This window comes from Capra hircus, chromosome 16, assembly GCF_001704415.2.
Source record: "Capra hircus breed San Clemente chromosome 16, ASM170441v1, whole genome shotgun sequence".
Taxonomy (NCBI): domain Eukaryota; kingdom Metazoa; phylum Chordata; class Mammalia; order Artiodactyla; family Bovidae; genus Capra; species Capra hircus.
The window spans coordinates 26,742,520-26,768,689 of record NC_030823.1 but is presented as its reverse complement, the minus strand read 5'-3'; the positions used below and the strand labels follow the sequence as shown (position 1 = coordinate 26,768,689).

The 26,170-nt window shown below is 36.6% G+C and overlaps 1 protein-coding gene across 1 annotated transcript in view; it reads right to left on the bottom strand.

Annotated features, from left to right (window-relative positions):
* The window catches only part of DNAH14 (dynein axonemal heavy chain 14), a 398,456-nt gene that overhangs the window by 229,767 nt on the left and 142,519 nt on the right, over window positions 1–26,170 (bottom strand). Inside the window, exons 22-27 of the mRNA XM_018059938.1 lie at window positions 18,579–18,700; window positions 15,062–15,233; window positions 13,678–13,782; window positions 13,476–13,594; window positions 12,621–12,695; window positions 1,672–1,676 (exon numbers count right to left, since the gene is read on the bottom strand). Coding sequence (XP_017915427.1) covers window positions 1,672–1,676; window positions 12,621–12,695; window positions 13,476–13,594; window positions 13,678–13,782; window positions 15,062–15,233; window positions 18,579–18,700 — 598 coding nt within the window. The remainder of the gene's footprint in view (window positions 1–1,671; window positions 1,677–12,620; window positions 12,696–13,475; window positions 13,595–13,677; window positions 13,783–15,061; window positions 15,234–18,578; window positions 18,701–26,170) is intronic.

The following is a 26,170-nucleotide window of genomic DNA, read 5'->3' as shown; positions in this document are numbered from 1 at the left end:
GACAAGAGTTAGGGATGGAGACCCGTCCTGGGGAGGGAGTCATGAAGGAGGAGAAGTTTCCAAAAAGCAGGACGCCCTCTCATCGGTGGGTCTGTGGGGAGTTTTGGAATCTCAGAGGGCAACATAACTGGGAGAGAAAAAAAAAAAACAAAACCCACAGAATAGGTGCCTAACTGCAACTGACAGCGGAGAAGTAGCCCAGATGCTTGTGTATGCCACCAGCCAGCGGGGGCTGGACAAGAAGGAGCAGGTTGCCTGCTTAGGGTAAGGACAAGACCTGAATGCCCTGGGGACAATCTGAGGGAACTAACATGAGATAGCAACCCAAACTGTGGGATAGCCAGAGAGAGAGAGAAAAAAGAGAGAACTTTCCTGCATCAAGCTCTAACATAAGGCGCAGCCTGGCCTGCTCACAGAACGAAGAATTGAGTGAATACCAAAGGAGAGCTAGTTGGCTGCGGACCGGCCCCATCCCCCACCAGAGGCAGAGAGGCAGGCGAGTGACAGCCAGAGCCAGAAGGCAAGGGGCAATCTCGGTCCCAGAGACGGCATCCTCCACCAAACCGTGAGCAGGCTTCCAGTTGCTAACCAAGTCTTCCTGGGATGCTGGACGGTTGACATCTGCCAGGAGGTTCACAGCCTGAGATCAGCTCCCCAGAGGAGACACACAACACACCTGAGACAGCGCTCTCGTGACGCACTTGGGAAGCTGAGCGGCCGGGACTGGGGAGGTGATTAAGATGCTAGGATGCCACCTGGGAAAGTGCGCTTGCCAAGTACCTGGTAGCCTGAGCTGCTTGGACCTGGGAAGGGCAAAAACACATGCCCAACCAAGTCTATGCATTTGTGGAGTACCCAAGAACCTGAACCTGAGCAGCTTAGACCTGGGAAGTGTGTAAAATGCAGGGCCTGCTTTGGACAGTATCCCAGCAGAGCCTGAGCAGTGTAGACTGGGAAAGCACACACTGCTGTGAGCTGGGGCAAACCCAGTGTGGTCCATACACTGGGAGCACTCCCCACACATGCCAGTGATATTTGTTTGCAGTGTTCCTCCCTCCCCACAACACAACTGAACAAGTGAGCCTAAATAAGTGACCACCTTTGCCCCCTTGTGTCAGGGCAGAAATTAGACACTGAAGAGACTTGCAAACAGAGGAAGTCAAAATAAAGAAGGGGGAACCACTCTGGAAGCGACATATGCAACGGATTAAAACCCTGTAGATAACATTGACTAAGCATTGGAAGGGTCTTCTCTATAGACCTTGAGAACAAGTATAAGCTGGAACAAGGAACTATCTGAAACTGAACTGACCCCACACTGCCCTCAACAGCTCCAGAGAAATTGCTAGATATATATTTACTATTATCATTTAAAAAAATTTAAGTTCTTTATCGCTCCTTTAATTTTCATTTTTATAACCTACCATTGCCTTGCGAAAAAGATGCTATTTTAAAGTAAATTTCATATATATATATTTTAATAACTTTTGTGATTGATTTTGTTTTGCAGTTTTAATATTGTATTATTGAGAGTCTAACCTCTACTCTAGATTTTTAATCTTTGCTTTCTGTTATTTGTTAACCATTTTGTACCTTTAAGAATCTAATCTTCAGTACCCATTTTTACTTAGGGGTGTGATTACTGGCTTGATTGCTTTCTCCCCTTTTGACTCTCCCTTTTCTCCCCCAGGTCACCTCTTATCTCTTCCCTCCCCCTCCTCTTCTCTGCTTAAATCTGTGAATCTCTCTGGGTGTTCTGGGCTGTGGAGAACACTTAGGGAACTGATTACTGGCTACACTGGTCTCTCCTCTTTTGATTCCCCCTCTTTTCCTCCTGGTCACCCCTATTTCCCTCCTCCCTCTTCTCTATGTAACTCTGTGAACCTCTCTGGATGTTCCAGACTGTGGAGAGCACATAGGGAATTGATTACTGGCTAGACTGGTCTCTCTCCTTTTGACTCCCCCTCTTCTCCTCTTGGTCACCTCATCTCCCTCCTCCATCTTCTCTTCTATATGTAATTCTGTGAACCTCTCTGGGTGTCCCTCACTGTGGAGAATCTTTTCACCATTAACCTAGATATTTTATCATCTGTGCTGTATGGATGGAGAAGTCTTGAGGCTACTGTAAGAATAAGACTGAAAGTCAGAGGCAAAAGGCTTAAATTCCAAACTTGAGAACACCAGAAGACTCCTGACTCCAGGGAACATTAATTGACAAGATCTCATCCAAAAGCCTCCATAACTACACTGAAACCAAGCTCTACCCTAGAGCCAACAAGTTCCAGAGTAAGACATACCACACTAATTCTCCAGCAAGGCAGGAACACAGCCCTGAGCATTAAAATACAGGTTTCCCAAAGTCACACCAAACCCATAGACATCCCCAAACCCACTACTGGACACTTCATTGCACTCCAGAGAGAAGAGATCCAGCTCCACTCACCAGAATACAGATGCAAGCTTCCCTAACCAGGAAACTTTGACAAATCACTAGTCCATCCCCACTCACAGGGAGCAAACTCCACAATAAAGAGGAACCACAAACTCCAGCCTACAGAAAGACCACCTCAAACACAGCAATCTAAACAAATTAGAAAGGCATAAAAATATTCAGCAGGTAAATGATAAATGCCCACCAAATCAAACAAAAGAGGAGGAGATAGGGAGTCTGCCTGAAAAAGAATTCAGAATAATGACAGTAAAGATGACCCCAAAATTTGAAAACAAAATGGGAGTTATAGATAAATAGACTAGAGACAAGGATTGAGTAGATGTAAGAAATATTTAACAAGGACCTAGAAGAAATAAAAAAGAGTCAATCAATAATGAATAATGTAATAACTGAGATCAAAAGCACTCTGGAGGGAATCAACAGTAGATTAACTGAGGCAGAAGAGAGTATAAGTGAGGTGAAAGACAGAATGGTGGAAATAAATGAAGCAGAGAGGAAAAAAGAAAAAAGAATTAAAAGAAATGAGGACAACCTCAGAGATCTCTAGGACAAAGTTAAACGCCCCAACATTCGAATCATAGGAGTCCCAGAAGAAGAAGACAAAAAGAAGGGACATGAGAAAATAACTTGAGGAGATAATAGTTGAAAACTTCCCTAAAATGGGGAAGGAAATAGCCACTCAAGTCCAAGAAACCCAGAGACTCCCAAACAGGATAAACCCAAGGCGAAACACCCCCAAGACACATATTAATCAAATTAATGAAGCTCAAACACAAAAAACAAATATTAAAAGCAGCAAGGGAAAAGCAACAAAAACACACAAGGGGATACCCATAAGGATAACAGCTGATCTTTCAGCAGAAACTCTTCAGGCCAGGGGGTTAATGGCAGGACATACTTAAAGTGATGAAAGAGAAAAACCTACAACCCAGATTGTAAGTACCCAACAAGGATCTCATTCCAATATGAAAGAGAAATAAAAAGGTTTACAGACAAGCAAAAGCTGAGAAAATTCAGCACCACCAAACCAGTTCTTCAACAAATGCTAAAGGATCTCCTCTAGACAGGAAACAGAAAAGATTTATAAACTCAAATCCAAAACAACAAAGTATATGGCAACAGGATCATACTTATCAATAATTACCTTAAATGTAAATGGGTTGAATGCCCCAACCAAAAGACAAAGACTGGCTGAATGGATGAAAAAACAAGACCCCTATATATGCGGTCTACAAGAGACTCACCTCAAAACAAGGGACACATACAGACTGAAAATGAAGGGCTGGAAAAAAATATTTCATGCAAATGGAGACCAAAAGAAAGCAGGAGTAGCAATACTCATATCAGATAAAATAGACTTTGAAATAAAGGCCATGAAAAGAGACAAAGAAGGACACTACATAATGATCAAAGGATCAATCCAAGAAGATATAATGATTATAAATATATATGCACCCAACATAGGAGTACCACAGTACATAAGGCAAATGCTAACAAGTATGAAAGGGGAAATTAACAGTAACACAATAATAGTGGGAGACTTTAATACCCCACTCACACCTATGGATTGAACAACCAAACAGAAAAGTAACAAGGAAACACAAACTTTAAATGATACAATAAACCAGTTAGACCTAATTGATATCTATAAAACATTTCACCCCCAAACAATGAATTTCACCTGTTTCTCAAGTGCACACAGAATATTCCCCAGGATAGATCATATCCTGGGCCATAAATCTAGCCTTAGTAAATTAAAAAAAAACAAATTATTTCAAGCATTTTTTCTGATCACAATGCAGTAACATTGGGAAGTAGGGAAACAGTGGAAACAGAGTCAGACTTTATTTTGGGGGGCTCCAAAATCACTGCAGATGGTGACTGCAGCCATGAAATTAAAAGATGCTTACTCCTTGGAAGGAAGTTATGACCAACCTAGTTAGCATATTCAAAAGCAGAAACATTACTTTGCCAACAAAGGTCCGTCTAGTCAAGGCTATGGTTTTACCAGAGGTCATGTATGGATGTGATAGTTGGACTGTGAAGAAAGCTGAGCGCGAAGAATTGATGCTTTTGAACTGTGGTGTTGAAGAAGACTCTTGAGAGTCCCTTGGACTGCAAGGAGATCCAAAGAGTCCATTCTAAAGGAGATCAGTCCTGAGTGTTCTTTGGAAGAAATGATGCTAAAGCTGAAATTCCAGTACTTTGGCCACCTCGTGTGAAGAGCTGACTCATTGGAAAAGACTCTAATGCTGGGAGGGATTGTGGGCAGGAGGAGAAGGGGACAACAGAGGATGAGATGGCTGGATGGCATCACTGACTCGATAGATTGAGTTTGAGTGAACTCAGGGAGTTGGTGATGGACAGGGAGGCCTGGCGTGCTGCAATTCATGGGGTTGTAAAGAGTTGGACACTACTGAGTGACTGAACTGACTGACAGGAAAAAAACTATTAAAATACAAACATATGGAGGAGAAACAACACACTTCTGAATAACCAACAAATCACAGAAGGAAAAAAAATCAAAATACACATAGAAACAAATAAAAATGAAAACACAACAACCCAAAACCTATGGGATTCAGTAAAAGCAGTGCTAAGGGGAAGGTTCATAGCAATACAAGCTTACCTCAAGAAACAGGAGAAAAATCAAATAAATAACCTAATTTTACACCTAATGCAAATAGAAAAAGAAGAAATGAAGAACCCCAGGGTTAGTAGAAGGGAAGAAATCATAAAAATTAGGGCAGAAATAAATGAAAAATAAACAAAGGAGACTATAGCAAAAACCAACAAAACTAAACGCTGGTTCTTTGAGAAGATAAATAAAATAGACAAACCATTAGCCAGACTCATCAAGAAAGAAAGAGAGAAAAATCAAATCAACAAAATTAGAAATGAAAATGGAGAAATCACAACAGACAACACAGAAATACAAAGGATCATAAGAGACTACTACCAGCAACTATATACCAACAAAATGGACAACTTGGAAGAAATGGACTAATTATTGGAAAAGTATAACCTTCCAAAACTGAACCAGGAGGAAATAGAAAATCTACATAGACAGATCACAAGCATTGAAATTGAAACTATAATCTAAAATCTTCCAAACAAAAGCCCAGGACCAGACAGCTTCACAGGTGAATTCTACCAAAAATTCAGAGAAGAGCTAACAACTATCCTACTCAAAATCTTCCAGAAAGTTTCAAAGGAAGGTAAGCTTCCAAACTCATTCTATGAGGCCACCATCACCCTAATACCAAAACTAGACAAAGATGCCACAAAAAAAGAAAACTACAGGCTAATATCACTGATGAACATAGATGCAAAAATCATCAACTAAATTCTAGCAAACAGAATCCAACAAGATATTTAAAAGATCATACATCATGACCAAGTGGGGTTTATCCCAGGGATGCAAGGATTCTTCAATATTTGCATAATCAATTAATGTGATACATCACATTAACAAATTGAAAGATAAAAACCATATGATTATCTCAGTAGATGCAGAGAAAGCCTTTGATAAAATTCAGCATCAATTTATGATAAAAACCCTGCAGAAAGCAGGCATAGAAGGAACACACCTCAACATAATAAAAACCATATATGATAAACCCACAGCAAGCATTATCCTCAATGGTGAAAAATTGAAAGCATTTCTCCTAAAGTCAGGAATAAGACAAGGGTGCCCACTCTCACCACTACTATTCAACATAGTTTTGGAAGTTTTAGCCACAGCAATCAGAGAAGAAAAAGAAATAAAAGAAATCCAAATTGGAAAATAAGAAGTAAAACTCTCACTGCTTGCAGATGACATGATCTTCTACATAGAAAACCCTGAAGACACCACCAGAAAATTACTAGAGTTAATCAATGAATATAGTAAAGTTGCAAGATATAAAATTAACACACAGAAATCCATTGCATTCCTATACACTAACAATGAGAAAACAGAAAGAGAAACTAAGGAAAAAATTCCATTCATCATTGCAAAGAAAAGAATAAAATACTTAGGAATAAATCTACCTAAAGAAACAGAAGACCTATATATAGAAAACTACAAAACACTGATGAAAGAAATCAAAGAGGACACAAATAGATGGAGAAATATACTGTATTCATGGATTGGAAGAATCAATATAGTGAAAATGAGTATACTACCCAAAGCAATCTACAGATTCAATGCAATCCCTATCAAGCTACCAACAGTATTTTGCACAGAGCTAGAACAAATAATTTCACAATTTGTATGGAAATTAAAAAAATCTCAAATAGCCAAAGCAATCTTGAGAAAGAAGAATAGAACTGGAGGAATCAATCTGCCTGACTTCAGACTACTACAAAGCTACAGACATTGAGATAGTATGGTACCAGCACAAAGACAGAAACATAGATCAATGGAACAAGATAGAAAGCCCAGAGATAAATCCATGCACCTATGGACACCTTATCTTTGACAAAGGAGGAAAAAACATACAATGGAGAAAAGACAATCTCTTTTAACAAGTGGTGCTGGGAAAACTGGTTAGCCACTTGCAAAAGAATGAAACTAGAACAATTTCTAACACCATACACAAAAATAAACTGAAAATGGATTAAAGATCTAAAGGTAAGACCAGAAACTATAAAATTCCTGGAGGAAAACATAGGCAAAACACTCTGACATAAATCACAGCAGGATCCTCTATGACCCACCTCCCAGAGTAATGGAAATAAAAGCAAAAATAAACAAATGAGATCTAATTAAACTTAAAAGCTTTTGCACAACAAAGGAAACTATAAGCAAGGTGAAAAGATGGCCTTCAGAATGGGAGAAAATAATAGCAACCGAAACAACTGACAAACAATTAATCTCAAAAATATACAAGCAGCTCCTGCAGCTCGATACAGAAAAATAAATGATCCAATCAAAAAATGGGCCAAAGAACTAAATAGACATTTCTCCAAAGAAGACGTACAGATGGCTAAGAAACACATGAAAAGATGCTCAACATCACTCATTATCAGAGAAATGCACATCAAAACCACAATGAGGTACCATTTCATGCCAGTCAGAAGGGCTGCGATCCAAAAGTATACAAGCAATAAATGCTGGAGAGGGTGTGGAGAAAAGGGAACCCTCTTACACTGTTTGTGGAAATGCAAACTAGTACAGCCACTATGGAGAACAGTGTGGAGATTTCTTAAAAAACTGGAAATAGAACTGCCTTATGACCCAGCAATCCCACTGCTGGGCATACACACCAAGGAAACCAGAATTGAAAGAGACACATGTACCCCAATGTTCACTGCAGCACTGTTTATAATAGCCAGGACATGGAAGCAACCTAGATGTCCATCAGCAGGTGAATGGATAAGAAAGCTGTGGAGTGAACTCCGTGCGTCTGAGTGAACTCCGGGAGTTGGTGATGGACAGGGAGGCCTGGCGTGCTGCGATTCATGGGGCCGCAAAGAGTCGGACACGACTGAGCAACTGAACTGAGCTGAACTGAATGCTTAAATGACTTCATTTAACAAAATTATCAACATTTATTAGAATATTTTAAATGAATATTCTTTAAATGTTTGCTGCATTACAAAGTGTCTATTTTTATTATTTTCTTATCTTTGCTGCTGAGAAGTATATTTATAATAACTTCTTAATTATTTCAAAGAATATCAGTGGTGATGCACCTTTCACCAATTAAAATGACCTTTTATTTAATTTAATGGCCTTATTTTCACTGTTTCATGAAATATCTTTACTTTTTCTTTCATAACTTATTGTATTTCTGTATCTCTCAAAAAGCATCTAGTTACATTTTTATTTTGATCTCAGTTAAACAAACTTGCATGAATATTTATGATATTTAGCTTGGGTTTTGTTAGTTCTTTGCTTTTTATTTTGATATTTATTTTTCCATGTGTATATTTATATGAATATACATACAAGTACAGTATAATTTATTTCCTCCATAGTTTTGGAAATATTTATTCTAAGTTTTAAAAAATCTATCAGGAGAAAGTGGATCAAGATTTCTAACTAAATAGTCGTATCTTCATTCTGAACCATATTCCTTCAAATGAGAGAAAATACATGAAAAATTATACATATAAAGAGTTGGAAAACAAGAAAGTATGTTCTAGTGCATCAGAAACTTGAAAATTTTCTAGCAGATGGAAAAAATATTGAGATTGAACAAATGCAGGAGAGAGCCCAGGCCGACTCTATAGGAAAATTAATTAAGAGAGGGCTTTCTCAACAGGGAAACGAATGGGCCTCTGCCTCCTCCAATTCCCCTTTCCCCCATCCTGAGCTGATATTAGCCATTCAGAATGAAAATCCAGAGAAGTGCTTGGTGAAATTCTCCTAGGTTTGGGGCTGGACAGAGAAGCAGAATGAAGCCTGAAATAACTCCACACATTTTAAAGACTGTAGGAAAGAAAGGAGGAGAAAGAAGTAAAGAGAGGAAGGAAGGAAACAAAGAAAGCTGACATTGGCATTTTTCCATAAGAAATAAAATAATGAAACAGTGCTGGAACTAGAGTGGCAGTCAAATGTCATGGGTAGCTTATGACTGCCAGCAGAAATGAAAAGCAACCTCCATACATTGAAAGAGAAGCTACTCTTCTCTAGTCCTACTCAGGACTAGGTCCTGCACATTTTGCTTGTCAAGCAATACCTACAGTCAGATAGGTACAGATATTAGAAACTAATATTTTTAATTAGAAACTAATATTTGTTTGTAGGAGAAGAGGGACTTGCCAGTATAAATATGAACAGATAACCAAGAATGGTGAAACATTTTAGGGAAATTAGTAACAAGAAAAAGAGCAGAAATCCTTACCAATAGAAAAACTAAAATGATGAAGTAAATGAAAACAAAACAAATCACAAATTTGCTAAGCATGGATAATCGAAAGTGTTAGTCACTCAGTTGTGTCCAACTCTTGGCAACCGCATGGACCAGAGCCCATCAGGCTCCTCTGTCCATGGCATTTTCCAGGCAAGAATACTGGAGTTGCATTTTCCTCTCCGGGAGATATTCCCAACCCAGGAAGTGGATTCTTTACCATCTGAGCCACCAGGGAAGCCCAAGCATGGATAATTATTGACCTATAAATAGAGAACTAAGAGCAATCTGGAATAAAATCCTAAATAATTACAAGGTAATGAGAGGGAATTATGAATTGACTCATGCTTTTCGGGGAAAAATCAGAGATACTATAGAATTTGATTAAAATGCTTCACTAAGTATATTAAAATATTGCGTATTCACTAGGAAAAAAAGTGTAACTTTAGCATAGCTACAATAAAAGAGATTAAGAAACTCAGTCTAACAATAGTAAGAGAAAAGAAAACCCCAAACCAAAAGTCCAGTTAGAAAACAACAGGATGGCAAGCAGGAGTCCAAACGTGTTGATAATAAAAATAACTGCTGAAAGACAGCATATCAGTCAGCAGGAAACAGCACATTCAAAATAGTACTTGAAGAGAGTTTAATGAAGGTACACTCTGCAGAGGATGAGGGCAGGGTTAAAGAACCAGCAGGGCGAGTGAAGTATCACATTTTAGCAAATGGTGGTCATTGTTATGAAAAGATTGAACGACTAAGGGGAACAATATTACTGGAAACTGGTGAGGGTTGGGGACTTTGGATAAGGGCCATTTGTCAAAAGCTATGACTTTAGGTAAAGGAACTTAGATTCTGTCAAAACTGTAGTAAGGCAGACAGAGAGTCTCATAGTTGCCCTACCCAACTGGGAGCTAGAGGGTAAGGAGTCCATGGATACGAGCACCCATGGACATGTGCATCCCAGATGGAAATAAGACAAAAAAAAGAGGGCAGAGAATGGATCTTTAGGGCATACCAGCACTGAAAAGTACTTTAGTATTGGTAGAAAGTAAAACAAAATAAAAGCAAGAATTAAAATCTGTTCTTCATTCAAGAAATATTTACATGACACAGAAATGTTAAAAATAACATTGTGATATAAATGTTTGTGATTATGGAAACAAGTATGGCATTATTAGTATTAAATAAAAAATACTAACTTGTATAAATACTGATATTTGACTAAAAGAACACTCTACAAAGAAGTTTATGGATAACAACAGAGCATCAAAATACATGTTAGATATTAAAAACACAAAAGAAATTGATGAATCCACAAAAAGTAGGAAACATTTTCAGATAGCTTTCTTCAGAAATGGAGAAGGAAATGGCAACCCACTCCAGTATTCTTGCCTAGAGAATCCTGCGGGCAGAGGAGCCTGGTGGGCTGCTGTCCATAGGGTCGCACAGAGTCGGACACGACTGAAGTGACTTAGCATGCATGCATGCATCTTAGGAAATAAAGAGCCAATGAATAAATAAGAAAATCAAGGAAAATTAAACATAAGGAAATTTATTCATATAATTCATGACATCCACAAATTAAAGGCAAAAGTGCATGTGAGTTTCTCAGTAGATTCATAATACATCTGATGTAATCGCTGTTGTTGCTATTTAGTTGCAAAGTCATGTCTGACACTTTGCAACCCCGTGGATGGTAGTCTGCCAGGCTCCTCTGTCCATGGAATTTCCCAGGCAAGGTGGATTCTTTACCACTGAGCCACCTGGGAAGTCCTTGATATAATTAAACATCCTTATTTATTAAAAAAAAAAAAAAAACTCTGCAAACTTGGAATAGAATAAAACACTGGACTTTGATATAGGGTATATTCCAGAAACCTAAGTATCATAAATGGTGAAACATTAGAAGCTTTCCCAATAAAATTAGAAACAAGGTAATTAAATAGTTAATTCCACTAGAGGACTGTAAGTAAAGAAAAAAGGTTGGGAGACCCCTGAAGTTAATGATCACTCAAGAAAGCAGGGTTACTTAACTACGAAGTGAAGCAGGCTTGCTTAGCAAGAAAACTATGCAAAGAAAGCGTAAGCCACGCCCCCAAACAGTTAAACAACGATGACATGAGACCCACATCCTGCCCAGCGAGTTCAGTAAGTTCATGGTTCCTAGGACATGCTCCTCTGCATGTACTAGCGGAAAATGTGACATTATACTAAAATATGAGACGATTTGCCATCTTTAGTATATACCGTCCTTCTGCTGATTTGTGTAGTGCCATGAGAGTCCTAGGTTGACCATGAGGGGACAGGAAAACTTCCCCATCTGATGAAAAGGAGGAGCTGATGATAGCAAAGTGATGTCTAGTCAAGAATGAGAAAGAAGGTGGTCTTTTCCCTCTGTCCACTTTTCCTTTAATTATAAAACTGTAGCCTCTCAAGGGAGGCACCCTCTTGCTCACCAGCTTGTGAGCCTCACGAGCAACCTATTCTAGTAAGTCACTTCTTATCTATCACTTTGTTATTGTGGTTTAGTTGTTTAGTGTCTGACTCTTTTGCGACTCCATGGCCTTTAGCCCACCAGGCTCTCGATTTTCCAGGCAAGGATATTGGAGTGTGTTGCCATTTTCTTCTCCAGGGGATCTTCCTGACTCAGGGATCAAACCGTCTCCAGCACTGCAGGCGGATTCTTCCTGGGAAGCCTCATCTATCACTTTGCCTCTCACCAAATTCTTTCTGGACTGAGACATAAAGAACTGGAGCTCCTCAGAGCTCCCTCCTCAGATGTATTTTAACAGTTTTAGGAGTAAATAATTGGAAATGTAAAAGACTGATCTAGTCAAATTAGTTTTAAAAATTCACACCCTGAGGCTCTTTCTTTAAAACAGAATGCAATGATAGAAATATAAAGAAGACAGCATTAAAAAAACTAAAGCAAATAATCAATCTTAGGAAGCAAAAATGGGACAGAAGTGCAGAGTACTGAAGTGGGCTGCAACCAGAGGCCTCCTGAGCACTAGGTTTTTTGAAAGCAGGCAGAGGTAGATGTCAGTTCTGGTCCTGGCCAGTCTTCAGAAACTTATGAATTTCAAAGTACACAAGACTGTCCAGATGTTGTCCATGAGTACACACTAAAACTGACATTTACACTGCAAAAATGAGTGTTTTCCTTTCAGTCATGTGCCATTGTGTTCTATCAAAACCCATTTCATAAAAGACTATACTCCATATATTTCTCTGGATACTTCCCACTTATATTAGTAGATAATTAAACAAGCTTAAAAATATGTATGCATATACATATAATCTTAGGATTTGAAAATTGTACTTACTTTTTTACCAGATCAAACATGGTTTTCTCTACATTTACCAGCCATTGTTCTATACCACTTCTTATACGGATTTTCCTATAATTTTTTTCAAAAATAATTATTATAAAAAATTCTTTTTATTATTTTTATTCATATTTCACTACTTTGGTCAGTCTGTAAAACTGTCTTAAAACTACACCTGTAATACTCTTGGGCCAAAGGACTATAATTCTATACTCTTTGGTATTTCTAGATCTTAAATTAGAAAATAGATCACCTAGTTTTAGGAAATTTTGACATCAAAACAATAAATCTGCAAAATTAAAGGGATCCAGTAAAATATGAATTTGCAAAATAGATAAATATTACAAAACATTTTTGGCTTCCTTAACGAATCTTCCAAATAGCAAGCCAAGGTCAGGGCTGGGTAGAGGATTTGTGAATGGGAAGGTTTGGGCACAGTAATTTTTAATCAACTCACTTTAGGAACCTCATGCCAAAGGCTAGGGAACCCTTAAAAGGGCTGGCAAATTGCACTAGTGTAATGGAAGAACTTCATTTACTATAATTGCCAGGAAACCATTCATGACAAAGCCAGAAGTCAAAGGAAACAGCAGTGGGAGTAGCATCAGCAACCCCAAGCAAATAGCAAATTTCCTTCCTACCTATATTCATATACTGAAACTTTGTGTTGGCTTACAGGATATATTAATATATAGAGACATGGAAAGGTAAAACTCTGCATAAGTAAACTATCTTTGAAGAAATAGTTTGACTAGCAAATGTCTATGAAATGTCAGAAACTTCCAAGCAAAGGTTTTAAATAATGAAGATTTACAGAGTCTAAATGCTTAGTTTATGACATAGATATCATACTTTGGCAGCACAAGAGTTTCTCCTTCAGCAGATATGAACATTACCACAGCAGGAGGGCCAATTTCTTGTTTCCATATCAGTAAGCGTCTTATATTTTCAAAACATTTCACAAGATGAGGCTGTGGGCCAGAAACAAATGTCAATAAACTCTGACTTGGTTCGATAATAACATTGCTGAAAAGAGAATAATGAATGATATTACCTGTACACACTCAGGATTTCTGCTATCAGATAGAATATCAAGAAGTTCAGCATTGCTAAGAAAGTAAAATCTTGGGAATATCATTCTTTTAGTTTCAAGATAGTCCTGTACAGATTCAAAAGTAACAAAATTCAGAGTGTATGTTTAATCATGATATAAATTGCATTATCATTTGTGCCTACATTTGTATGCAAAAACCACATTATTAAAGTTTCAGTATACATAGTAGTATCAGTCAAAATAACATACTATGCTCAACAAAAGTTATACTTAAATTACTAACAAAAAAAGAACCATAACTAAAGCAATTTAAAACAAAAACAAAAAATCCAAGTCTTACACACATGTACACACACATATTATTGATCATTAATAAAGCACTATATTTTAGTATTATCATCATTGCTTTCCAGTGTTCCCAATTTTCTGCTCTTAATTCCCTATCTTCCGGGGGAATAAGTTGTCATTTCAGCAGCCCACTTCACATTCTACTCTACAGAGAATTCCTGTATTTCCACCCCTACCCACAATGTATCTGTGTTCACACCAATCTTAAACTCTTCTTTTCAGAGGAAGAGATACTACTCACTTATGTGGGTGAATTATCCTTGTTTTCTTTACTACTCTCCTGTATCTTCAATTTCTTGGTTGCAACAGACTTCTTAAACTCTCTTATTAAATATATACATTATATACATACACACACACATGGGCAGAGAGCTTTCTGTAGGTTGTAACTACCATATGTGGGTATTCTGGAGGGGTAATCATAACCACTAAGACTTATGTTCAGCAAGCAAAAGGGATGAATGCCTGGAAGAAAAATCTTGGTTTATGAAGTAAAGTGAGTATGTCCACCACAAACCTCAAATATTAAAACCAGTTTTTAAAGATATGCATGGCTAGCTGACATTTTAATGTATTGGAAATATAAAAATATATGAACCAATATACAAATATATTAATTTATACAATCATCAAAATATTCAATTTCAACTTCTACTGATTTTATCAACTTAACAATAGCTGTGGTGCTAATATAGATAACATTCATTATTAACTACTTTCTTTGTGTCAGCTCTTGTGTTTTAAATTCATTATCTCATTTAACACAAAACCCCTCAAGGTAAGAGTTATTCCCAGTTTAAAGTGAAGAAAAACTAAGCACTCAAAACTTTGATACTTTGCCTAATGTCATCTAGATTGATTCAACCACTTATTTTGTTGTTTTTAATAGCATTTTCATTAACTTATACATGATGAGAGTTTGAAATATTGTTGGCTGCTAGAGTAAAGAAGAAAATCTACATTGTAATTAGTTTCTGTAGTGCATTACATTTTGCAGATTAAATGATTCTCCACTTTACAATTGCTATAGTTTTACCTCAAGATTTTTCTTTATATATTCAAGATGTATATTGCAATTTTGCAGAATTTCAAGGACTCCTGCAGAGGTAGCTATTTGCAAAGCATCCAGTTTGTTGTGTATTTTTAACATTATTTCTTTCCACATGGAAATGACTTGAGAGAATAGTTTTGCTTCTGCCGGGAGCTGCCTTTAGAAAGAAAATTTGAGATAATTTTGTTTTTGAAGGGGCTGTAATTAAAATCCATAACCTAGATGCATTTGCCACTGAATATCGTTCAATTTAGGGCTTCCCTGTTGGTTCCGATGGTAAAGAATCCATCTGTGGAAGACCTGGGTTCAGTCCCTGGGTTGGGAAGATCCTCTGGAGGAGGGTGTGGCAACCCACTCCAGTATTCTTACCTGGAGAATCCCCACGGACAGAGGAGCCTGTCGGGCTACAGTCCATGGGGTCGCAAAGACTTGGACATGACTGAGCGACTAAGTACAGCACAGCACAGCATTGTTCAATTTATAAAATGTACTGAGATTATATTTTTGCTGATCAATCACTAACTAAAAAGATTTTTTTGAATGTCTATTATGTACAAGTGATGTACTTGGTAGGGAATACTAGGATAAATTAGACATACATTCATCATTTAACAAGATAATATTAACACTCAGTCAGAGAGATAAGATAGATATATACCAAGTTCTATATAAACTAAGTTGAAGCGATCTGTGTCCTACAAAGGGTAATAAAACAAAGGGCTACTGAAATCCTAGAAAGGAAATGCAATTTGGGGAGAGGTTTTGGGGAAGAAGCTATTTGATCCGAGTGTTAAAGGAGAAGAGAACTGCAGAGAGGGCACTAGGCTTAGGAGCAAGAATATAAAGGCATGTATAAGAAAATCCAAGTTTTTATTAATAATTATTTAATCTTAGAAGATTGGGAAATGTAAAGCAGGTTCAACATAAGTAAAGAAATTTTCTTTTACAGATCATCATCATCTTCTCTCCTTGGAAAAGGGACGCAAACTCCACACATGGCATGGCAATCTAGTGATATATTGAGTTTTGTTGCTATTGCTGCTGGAGTTTAATGAAGGAAGTGTTTTCAGAAGTTGTGTGATCTAGTCCGCTTTTTCTGCTCATGCAATTTTCCTCTCCCATCCTACCCTAGCTCCAACTTGAATGGCTTGGAGGTTGAGGTGGAGAAGAAATTGAAGGGAAAGCCTTAAAATTTTTTTTAATTGGAAAATAATTGATTTACAATGTTGTGTTAGTTTCAAGTATACACCAAAGTGATTCAGCTATACATATACATATATCCATTCTTCTTTAGATTCTTTTCCCATACAAGTTATCACCGAATATTGAGTTACCTGCGCTACACAGTAGGTCCTGAAAAGTCATGTATTTTATATATATAGCAGTGTGTAAATTTAATCCCAACCTCCTAATTCATCCTTCCTCTGCTTTTTTGCTTGTGATAACCATGTTTGTTTTCTTCATTTGTGACTCAGTTTTTGTTTTTTAAATAACTTCATTTCAACCATTATTTTAGATTCTACACATAAGGGATATCATATGATACTTGTCTTTCTCCATCTGACTTACTTCACTTACTATGATAATCTCCAGGTCCATCCATGTTGCTGCAAATGGCTTATTTTGTTGTTTTTTTTAATGGCTGAGTAATACTCCATTGTATATACATACCACACCTTATCCATTCATCTGTCGATGGACATTTAGGTTGTTACCATGCTACTGTAAATAGCTCAGCAATTAAAACTTGGGTGCATGTACCTTTTCAAATTATGGTTTAATGGGATTGATGGATCCCACTGGTAGTTCTATTTTTAGTTTTTTAAGTACCCTCTATACTTTTCTCCATGGTGGTTGTACCAATTACATTCCCACCAACAGTGTAAGAAGGTTTCCTTTTCTCCACACCCTCTCCAGCATTTATTGTTTGTAGATTTTTTCATGACCATTCTGACTGATGTGAAGTGATATCTCACCGTGGTTTTGATTTGCATTTCTCTAATAATTAGTTATGGGCTTCCCTCATGGCTCAGTGGTAAAGAATCTGCCTGCTAATGAAGGATACACAGGTTCAATCCCTGGTTTGGCATGATCCCCTGGAGAAAGATAGGGCAACCCACACCAAAAGAGTCTGGCACGACTTAGTCACTACCCAAAAATAAAAATTTCTACAGCTTAGCAAAAATCTTAGCAGGGAGAGACTTCAATCTCACCTTTAGTTTAGCATCTTCCCAATGTCTCTGGGAGGTTCTAGTACAACTTGCATTTAGATGGGAGTGAGGGTAAATGGCACTACATACTATACTCTCAAAAATTCCCCTTAAATAATTTTTTTCTCTAATGAACCTATCTTCTCTTTCCTCTCTTCACATCTTCTTCCTGTTATCAGGGCCTTCATCATTTTTCCATTAGTCAAAGACAGGTCCATCATAGGTTTATTTTTTCTTTTCTTTACAATGATTGTATAGAAGCCTTCAGCATCCCTTAATTAAAAGCCCTGTTTCTAACCTCACAGCAAATCCTGAAAAGAAAAACTTGGTGATAATGTGAATTCCTTAACCTGGAGTTGTATCTCGCCATCATTTAAGAAATCTTTAGTAGAAAGTAGAATTAAAGTTTGAATTTATGACATTAAGTTGTAGTCATAAAGAACATATCCCTTAAGGTATATGGTTTCACCTTTGAGAACTATCAGAATACATATAGATTAATGAAAGACTAAAACATTCAAATGACAAGAAACATACATGTATAACAAAAATGTGTATTGTTCCCTACAAAACAATACTTACATCTGGACTGTTCTCTTTTGTTAAACTCTAATAGCTCTCCTTTGCCAGTAAAATAAAGTTCAAAATAGTTAACCTGATATTCAAGGTATTCTTGTAATCTGTTCTAATATGCCTTACAAATACCTTCCCCAGGCCTTCCTACTTTACTTCAGAATGGCTTCTAGACTATCTTGTGTAATTTACTGCCAGTAGTTTCAATTCTGTCTACAGAGTACATGTCTCAAGTACTCTTGACAGCTATCACTTAAAGACAAATTAATTCAAATGTTACAAATAAAAGAAACGGTAGAACCTCTATTATTAGGACTTCTATTATTTCACATGGTTCAAAGCAAGTGACTATCACTAATGTGTGAATACTATTAAAAACATATTTATTGTTCACATGAAAACCATACTAATATTCCAGAACTAAAGAGACATCTAGCATTGTGACTTAAGGATTATGACATTTGTTGCTTATTTCCCAGTACTTAATAGCTTTATATCAGTAATTGAGAAATAAAGATTCTTTTAATAAAGATGATGCCTTAAATCTTTTAAAAAAGGAAGATGGTTACATAATAATGATTTGACAGATTATATTTCTATACCTATAGGTAGAATAGTTTTAGACTGTTCACTGAGGAAATTATTTTTCAAAAATTAAAGGAAATAAATCACTACTATACATTTTTTTACCTGTACATGACATAGTTTAAGTTTTTTACCTTTGTATTTCTGTAGAAAGAAAGATTGGTTCAAGATAAAGCCAATTTCTTTGGCAACTCATCCATTCCTCAAGAGTGTATGAGAAGAGAGCCAAGTTTTGATCCCATTCATCTACAAGATCCTACAATAATAAAAATGCACATACATACAAATCTAAATACATAAAATTACTTTATGAGTAATGTGATAGAAACAAATCAAAGGTGACCATGAGTCACTGACATAAAAAAAGTAATTATAATAGAGGGTCACATTCAGTTTAGTTTAGTTCAGTCGCTCAGTCATGTCTGACTCTGTGACCCCATGGACTGCAGAACGCCAGGCCTCCCTGTCTATCACCAACTCCTAAAGTTTACTCAAACTCATGTCCATTGAGTCAGTGATGCCATCCAACCATCTTATCCTCTGTCATCCCCTTCTCCTCCCACCTTCAATCTTTCCCAGCATCAGGGTCTTTTCAAGTGAGTCAGTTCTTTGCATCAGGTGGCTAGAGGGTCACGTACATTAATGTAAATTGAATTATATTTAGTTTGGGGAGAGGTTAAAATGTCCTATTCATCCAGTTGTCTTATTGTACAATATTCAGATATTTTTGGTAGGTATAGTCTTTCATTCCTTTCTTTAAACATTTTTGTACAAATGTGTATGTACATATAATATCTCTAACAGTTTACATAAATCTAACCATATTATGCATATTGTTTTGTAAATTGCTTTATGTTTTAACCTAATGGTGTCTTTTAGAGAGGTTTTATGCCAATACTTTTTTTTCCCATTTTTAATTTTATTTATTTATTTTTTTTGAACCCCCCTCCACCTCCCTCCCCATAACATCTCTCTCGGTCATCCCCGTGCACCAGCCCCAAGCATGCTGTATCCTGCATTGGACACAGACTGGCAATTCAATTCTTACATGATAGTATACATGTTTCAATGCCATTCTCCCAAACCATCCCACCCTCGCCCTCTCCCTCTGAGTCCAAAAGTCCGTTATACACATCTGCGTCTTTTTTGCTGTCTTGCTTACAGGGTCATCATTGCTATCTTTCTAAATTCCATATATATGTGTTAGTATATTGTATTGGTGTTTTTCTTTCTGGCTTACTTCACTCTGTATAATCGGCTCCAGTTTCATCCATCTCATCAGAACTGATTCAAATGTATTCTTTTTAACGGCTGAGTAATACTCCATTGTGTATATGTACCACAGCTTTCTTATCCATTCATCTGCTGATGGACATCTAGGTTGCTTCCATGTCCTGGCTATTATAAACAGTGCTGCGATGAACATTGGGGTACATGTGTCTCTTTCAATTCTGGTTTCCTCAGTGTGTATGACCAGCAGTGGGATTGCTGGGTCATAAGGCATTTCTATTTGCAATTTTTTAATTGCACTGTTCTGTTTTTAACTCCACACTGTTCTCCAAAGTGGCTTGTGCTAGTTTGCATTCCCACCAACAGTGTAGGAGGGTTCCCTTTTCTCCACACCCTCTCCAGCATTTATTGCTTGCAGATTTTTGGATCACAGACATTCTGACTGGTGTGAAGTGGTACCTCATTGTGGTTTTTGGTTTTTTTTTTTAGTTTTTTATTTTTTTAATTTTAAAATCTTTAATTCTTACATGCATTCCCAAACATGAACCCCCCTCCCACCTCCCTCCCCATAACATCTCTGTGGGTCATCCCCATGCACCAGCCCCAATTGATTTGCATTTCTCTAATAATGAGTGATGTTGAGCATCTTTTCATGTGTTTGTTAGCCATCCGTATGTCTTCTTTGGAGAAATGTCTATTTAGTTCTTTGGCCCATTTTTTGATTGGGTCGTTTATTTGTCTGGAATTGAGCTGCATAAGTTGCTTGTATATTTTTGAGATTAGTTGTTTGTCAGTTGCTTCATTTGCTATTATTTTCTCCCATTCAGAAGGCTGTCTTTTCACCTTGCTTATATTTTCCTTTGTTGTGCAGAAGCTTTTAATTTTAATTAGATCCCATTTGTTTATTTTTGCTTTTATTTCCAGAATTCTGGGAGGTGGATCATAGAGGATCCTGCTGTGATTTATGTCGGAGAGTGTTTTGCCTATGTTCTCCTCTAGGAGTTTTATAGTTTCTGGTCTTACATTTAGATCTTTAATCCATTTTGAGTTTATTTTTGTGTGCGGTGTTAGAAAGTGATCTAGTTTCATTCTTTTACAAGTGGTTGACCAGTTTTCCCAGCACCACTTGTTAAAGAGATTGTCTTTACTCCATTGTATATTCTTGCCTCCTTTGTCAAAGATAAGGTGTCCATATGTGTGTAGATTTATCTCTGGGCTTTCTATTTTGTTCCATTGATCTATATGTCTGTCTTTGTGCCAGTACCATACTGTCTTGATGACTGTGTATGCCAATACTTTTAAGTTTTCTTCATTATTTTAACTTCAGGAAATTCTACTGTGTGAATAAGACATCCTTTTCCAGATAGTATAGTATTAAATAATAGAAAAATGGTTAAAAATCAATTAATAACACAATATTGAAAAATCAGTAGACTGGTCTATCCCCTAACTGTGGCTTCTCAGAAGGAACCACTTGTAACTCATTTATGTTTCTCTTCTGAGATTAACCTCTGTATTTCCTTCTTTTAAAACGGATCTATATTTCAACAGCTTTATTAAGGTATAATGGAATACAATAAACCACACATATTTAAAGTGTACAACTTGATGTTCTCAGATATGCTTATACCTGTGAAACAATCACCAAAACCAAGATAATAAACATATTGATTACCTTGAAAGGGTTTCTTAAACCCTGTTGGAATACCTTCCTCCCAACTGACTTAATCCTATTCTTATGGAACCCAGTGATTTCCTCTGGAAACCACTTTCTGAAACTATAGACTAGCTGGCATTTTCTAGATTATATAAATGGAATCATACAGTATCTATTGTTTTTTTGTCTGACTTCTTTCACTCAGCATAATTATTTTAGGATTCCTTCATGTTGTTGTATATACTAAAAGTTCATTTCTTTTTATTGTGGAGTAGTAATTCCACTTCATAGATACATTGATACTATACATTTATTATTCATCAGGTTATTTCTAGTTTTTCACTATTGTAACTAAAGCTGCCAGTCTTTGTATGGAGTAAGTTTTCCTTTCTCTTGAATAAATACCTAGAGGTGGAGTGTCTGGCATATGGTACATATATTTTTAACTTTTGAAAAAAATTTAAATCTATTATAATATTTTACATCACACCAGTAATGTATGAGAGTTCCAGTTCTTTCATGTCCTCATCACCACTTGGGATGATCAGCCTTTCTAATTTTAGTCATTCTACGAGGTTTATAGTGGTGTTTCATTGGGATTTTAGCATTTGATGAAAAATAAAGTTAAGCATCTTTTTATGTGTTCATTTTCTATCCATATATCTTATTTAGTGAAGTGTCCATTTAAATATTTTTCTCATTTCTTGTTTTTATTTTGAAAGTCCTTTATATTAAACATATGCTTTGCAGATATTATCCCAGCCTGTAGCTTATATATTTTTTTCTTTAATGGTGACTTTTGAAGAGAACAAATTTTAAGTTTTCATGAAATTCAACTGATAGCTTTTCCTCCTACTGATCATTCTTTTAGTGGCATACTGAAGAAAACTTTCTAGCTTAAGGTCACAAAATATTTCTGATGTTGTGTTCTCAAAATCTCTTACTTGTAAATTCTGCCTTTAGACCTATGATCCATTTTTGAGTTAAATCTTGTATATCCTCAAGATATGGTTTAAAGCATTTCTTTGTTTTGCATGTAACTGTCCCATGTGCCAGTACCATTTCTGAAAAGACTATTGTTTCTCCTCAGAACTATCTTTACTCCCTTATTGAAAACTCATATATACGTGAACTTATTTCTGTACTCTATTCTGTTCCATTTATCTGTCTACTCTTGAGCCAAGATAAAACTCTTGATTACTATAGCATTATAATGTCTTGAAATCAGGAAGTGTTACTCTTCCAACTTTGTTGGGAAAGAAGATTTTTCAAGATTGTTGAAGCTCTTCTAGTTCTTGTACATTTCCATAAGAACTTTAGAACCAGCTTGTTAATTTCTACCAGTAGTTGGATAACATGTTGATTTTTATTGTACTATATTTAGATCTTTTGGGACTTTTGACATTTGACTCTGTATGCATGAGCATAGTATATCTTCTGTTTATTCAGATCTTTATTTTCTTTCTACTCGGTTTTGTAGTTCTCATTGGATAGGTCTTACACATATATCTTCATACTTATTGCTAAGTATCTCATATTTTTTATTGATTTTTTAAAAAATGTCAAACTCCAATTGTTCCTTGCTAGTCTACAGAATGCAATCAATTGTGTGCACTAATCGTGTATTCTGAAAATTTACTAAAATGAGCTTTACTTACTTTTTTAGTAATTTTATTGAATTTTTTACATAGGGAATTATGTCATGTGAATATAAAGAATGTTTTACTTATTTTCTGGTATGGTTGCCTTTTATTTCTTTCTTTCTTTTCCATGCCTTAGGCACTGGCTAGAACCTCCATATGATGAAGAATAGAAGCGAAGATAGACAACACCCTTCCTGATCTTAGGGGAAAAGTGTTCACTCTGTCATCACTAAGTATGTTGCTAGACATAATAAAGGACATCTATGTCCTTTATTTATTTAATTTAATTGGAGGCTAATTACTTTACAGTATTGTAGTGGTTTTTGCCATACATCAACATGAATCAGCCATGGGTGTATATGTGTTCCCCATCCTGAACCCCACTTCCACCTCCCTCCCCATCCCATCCCTCAGGGTCATCCCAGAACATCAGCCCTGAGCACCCTGTATCATGCATTGAACCTGGACTGGTGATTCATTTCACATATGACAATGCCATATGTGAAATGCCTTTTATAAGTTTCAATGCCATTCTCCCAAACCATCCCACCCTCGCCCTCTCCCTCTGAGTCCAAAAGACTGTTCTAATACATCTGTGTCTCTTTTGCTGTCTCGCATACAGGGTTATCGTTACCATCTTTCTAAATTCCATATATATGTGTTAGTATACTGTATTGGTGTTTTTCTTTCTGGTTTACTTCACTCTGTATAACAGGATCCAGTTTCATCCACTTCATTAGAACTGATTCAAATGTATTCTTTTTAATGGCTGAGTGTATATGCATATGTATGTGTATATGTACCACAGCTTTCTGATCCATTCATCTGCTGATGGACATCTAGGTTGCTTCTATGTCCTGGCTATTATAAACAGTGCTGTGATACACTGGGGTACACGTATCACTTTCAATTCTGGTTTCCTCGGTGTGTATGCCCAGCAGTGGGATTGCTGGGTCATAAGGCAGTTCTATTTCCAGTTTTTTAAGGAATCTCCACACTGTTCTCCATAGTGGCTGTACTAGTTTGCATTCCCACCAACAGTGTAAGAGGGTTCCCTTTAATGCACACCCTTTCCAGCATTTATTGCTTGTATACTTTTGGATTTCAGCCATTCTGACTGAAGTGAAATGATACCTCATTGTGGTTTTGATTTGTATTTCTCTGATAATGAGTGATGTTGAACATCTTTTCATGTGTTTGTTAGCCATCTGTATGTCTTCTCTGGAGAAATGTCTGTTTAGTTCTTTGGTCCATTTTTTGATTGGGTAGTTTATTTTTCTGGAATTGAGCTGCAGGAGTTGCTTGTATATTTTTGAGATTAATTCTTTGTCAGTTGCTTCGTTTGCTATTATTTTCTCCCATTCTGAAGGCTGTCTTTTCACCTTGCTTATAGTTTCCTTTGTTGTGCAAAAGCTTTTAATTTTAATTAGGTCCCATTTGCTTATTTTTGCTTTTATTTCCAATATTCTGGGGGGAAGTGGAATGACTTTTTGGATCTGTGATTTTATTGTTTTAAATACATTTAGAACAATTCTGTCCATTAATTCTTCCTTTTTTCTTTTTTTTCCTGCTTTCTTCTCTCACTCTTCTTGGAGGACTCCAATTACATGTCTATTATTTTATTTTCTCACAGGCCACTGATGCTCTTTTTATTTTTAAAAATTCTCCTTTTTCCACTTTGTATAGTTTCTGTCATATTTTAAAATTCACTAGACTTTTCTCCTTCTATGTCTAATCTGCTGTTAATCTTCAGTTCAGTTCAGTTGCTCAGTCGTGTCTGACTCTTTGCGCCTCCATGGACTGCAGTACCCCGGGCCTTTCCCTGTCTATCACCAACTCCCAGAGTTTACTCAAACTCATGTCCATTGAGTCGGTGATGCCATCCAACCATCTCATCCTCTGTTGTCTCCTTCTCCTCCTGCTGTTAATCTTATCCAGTGTCTATTTCACTTTGGACATTACATATTTTATCTCTAGAAGTTTTATTTTGGTCTTTTAAAAAATATCATCCATTATTTCCTTAACTTTTTAATATGTGGAATATAGTTATAATTCTTTCAATGTCTTTGTCTCTAATTCTAATTAATAACTATGTCAGTTCTGGATCAGTTTCCACTGGTTGATTTTCCTTTTCATTGTGATTTCTCCTTTCTTATTTGTTTAAATGTCCGATAGTCTTTGATTGGATTCCAGACATTATGAATTTTACTATATTGGGTACTAAATATTTTTATGTTCCTATTTTTTAGCTTTATTCTGGATGGAGTTAAGCTACTTAGAAGCAATTTTATCACTTGTAGTGTTGTTTTTAGATTTGTTGAGGAGGACAAGAACTGCATTTAATCTAGGACTAATTATTACACATTATTGTGGCATTATCCTTTTAAGCGCTCTAATGCTTGTGAGTTATAAAGGTTTTTGTTGTTGTTGTCATTGTAGCTGGTGGATATGGGTACTGTTCCCAGCTCTGTGTGAAAGGTTCCTTCTAAGTCTCTCAAGTGACCACTGTCCTGGTCTCCACTAGTTTCTTTACATTCATATGATTAGGTATGCTGCAAACCTGACTAGGGATCTTCCACAGATCTCTGAAGTTCTCTTTCAGTGCAGCTCTGTCCTGCCTGATACTGTATTCTGCAAACTCTATCTTCCTTTTGCTTCTTGGTCTTTCAACAGCATCTCCTAGTACCAGGGAGTCTACCACCCTCTGGACGGATTCCTCCTCTCTCTCAATCCAGGTGTGGAAACTAATGACAGAATGATGGGGCAATAATAGGGCTCAACTTGCTTGTTTGCCAGTTCTCAGGGATCCTTGTCCTTCAGTGCTTGATGTCCATTTTCCTAAAACCATTGTTTGATGTATTTTTTTCTGTTATGATTTGAGTATTTCAGGCAAAATGGTGTGCCTGGTCCCCATACTCCCTCTTGCTTGGAAGTGGAAGTGGTGTGTGTGGATGTGTGTGTCTGTTCTTTTCAACTTCTTGACTAGGACTAATTTATCATTTATTAAACTCATTTTTACCTTTAAATATTGACATTTAGTGCTCTGAATATTTCTTTTCATTGAACTCTAGCCAATTGTGACAAGCTTTGACTTGTAATTCTCTTCTTTTTGCTTATTTCTAATTTAAAAAATTTGATTAACATTTCCTGTACATTCTCATAGCTGTTTTTTAATTTCCATTTTTTTTGGGTGATT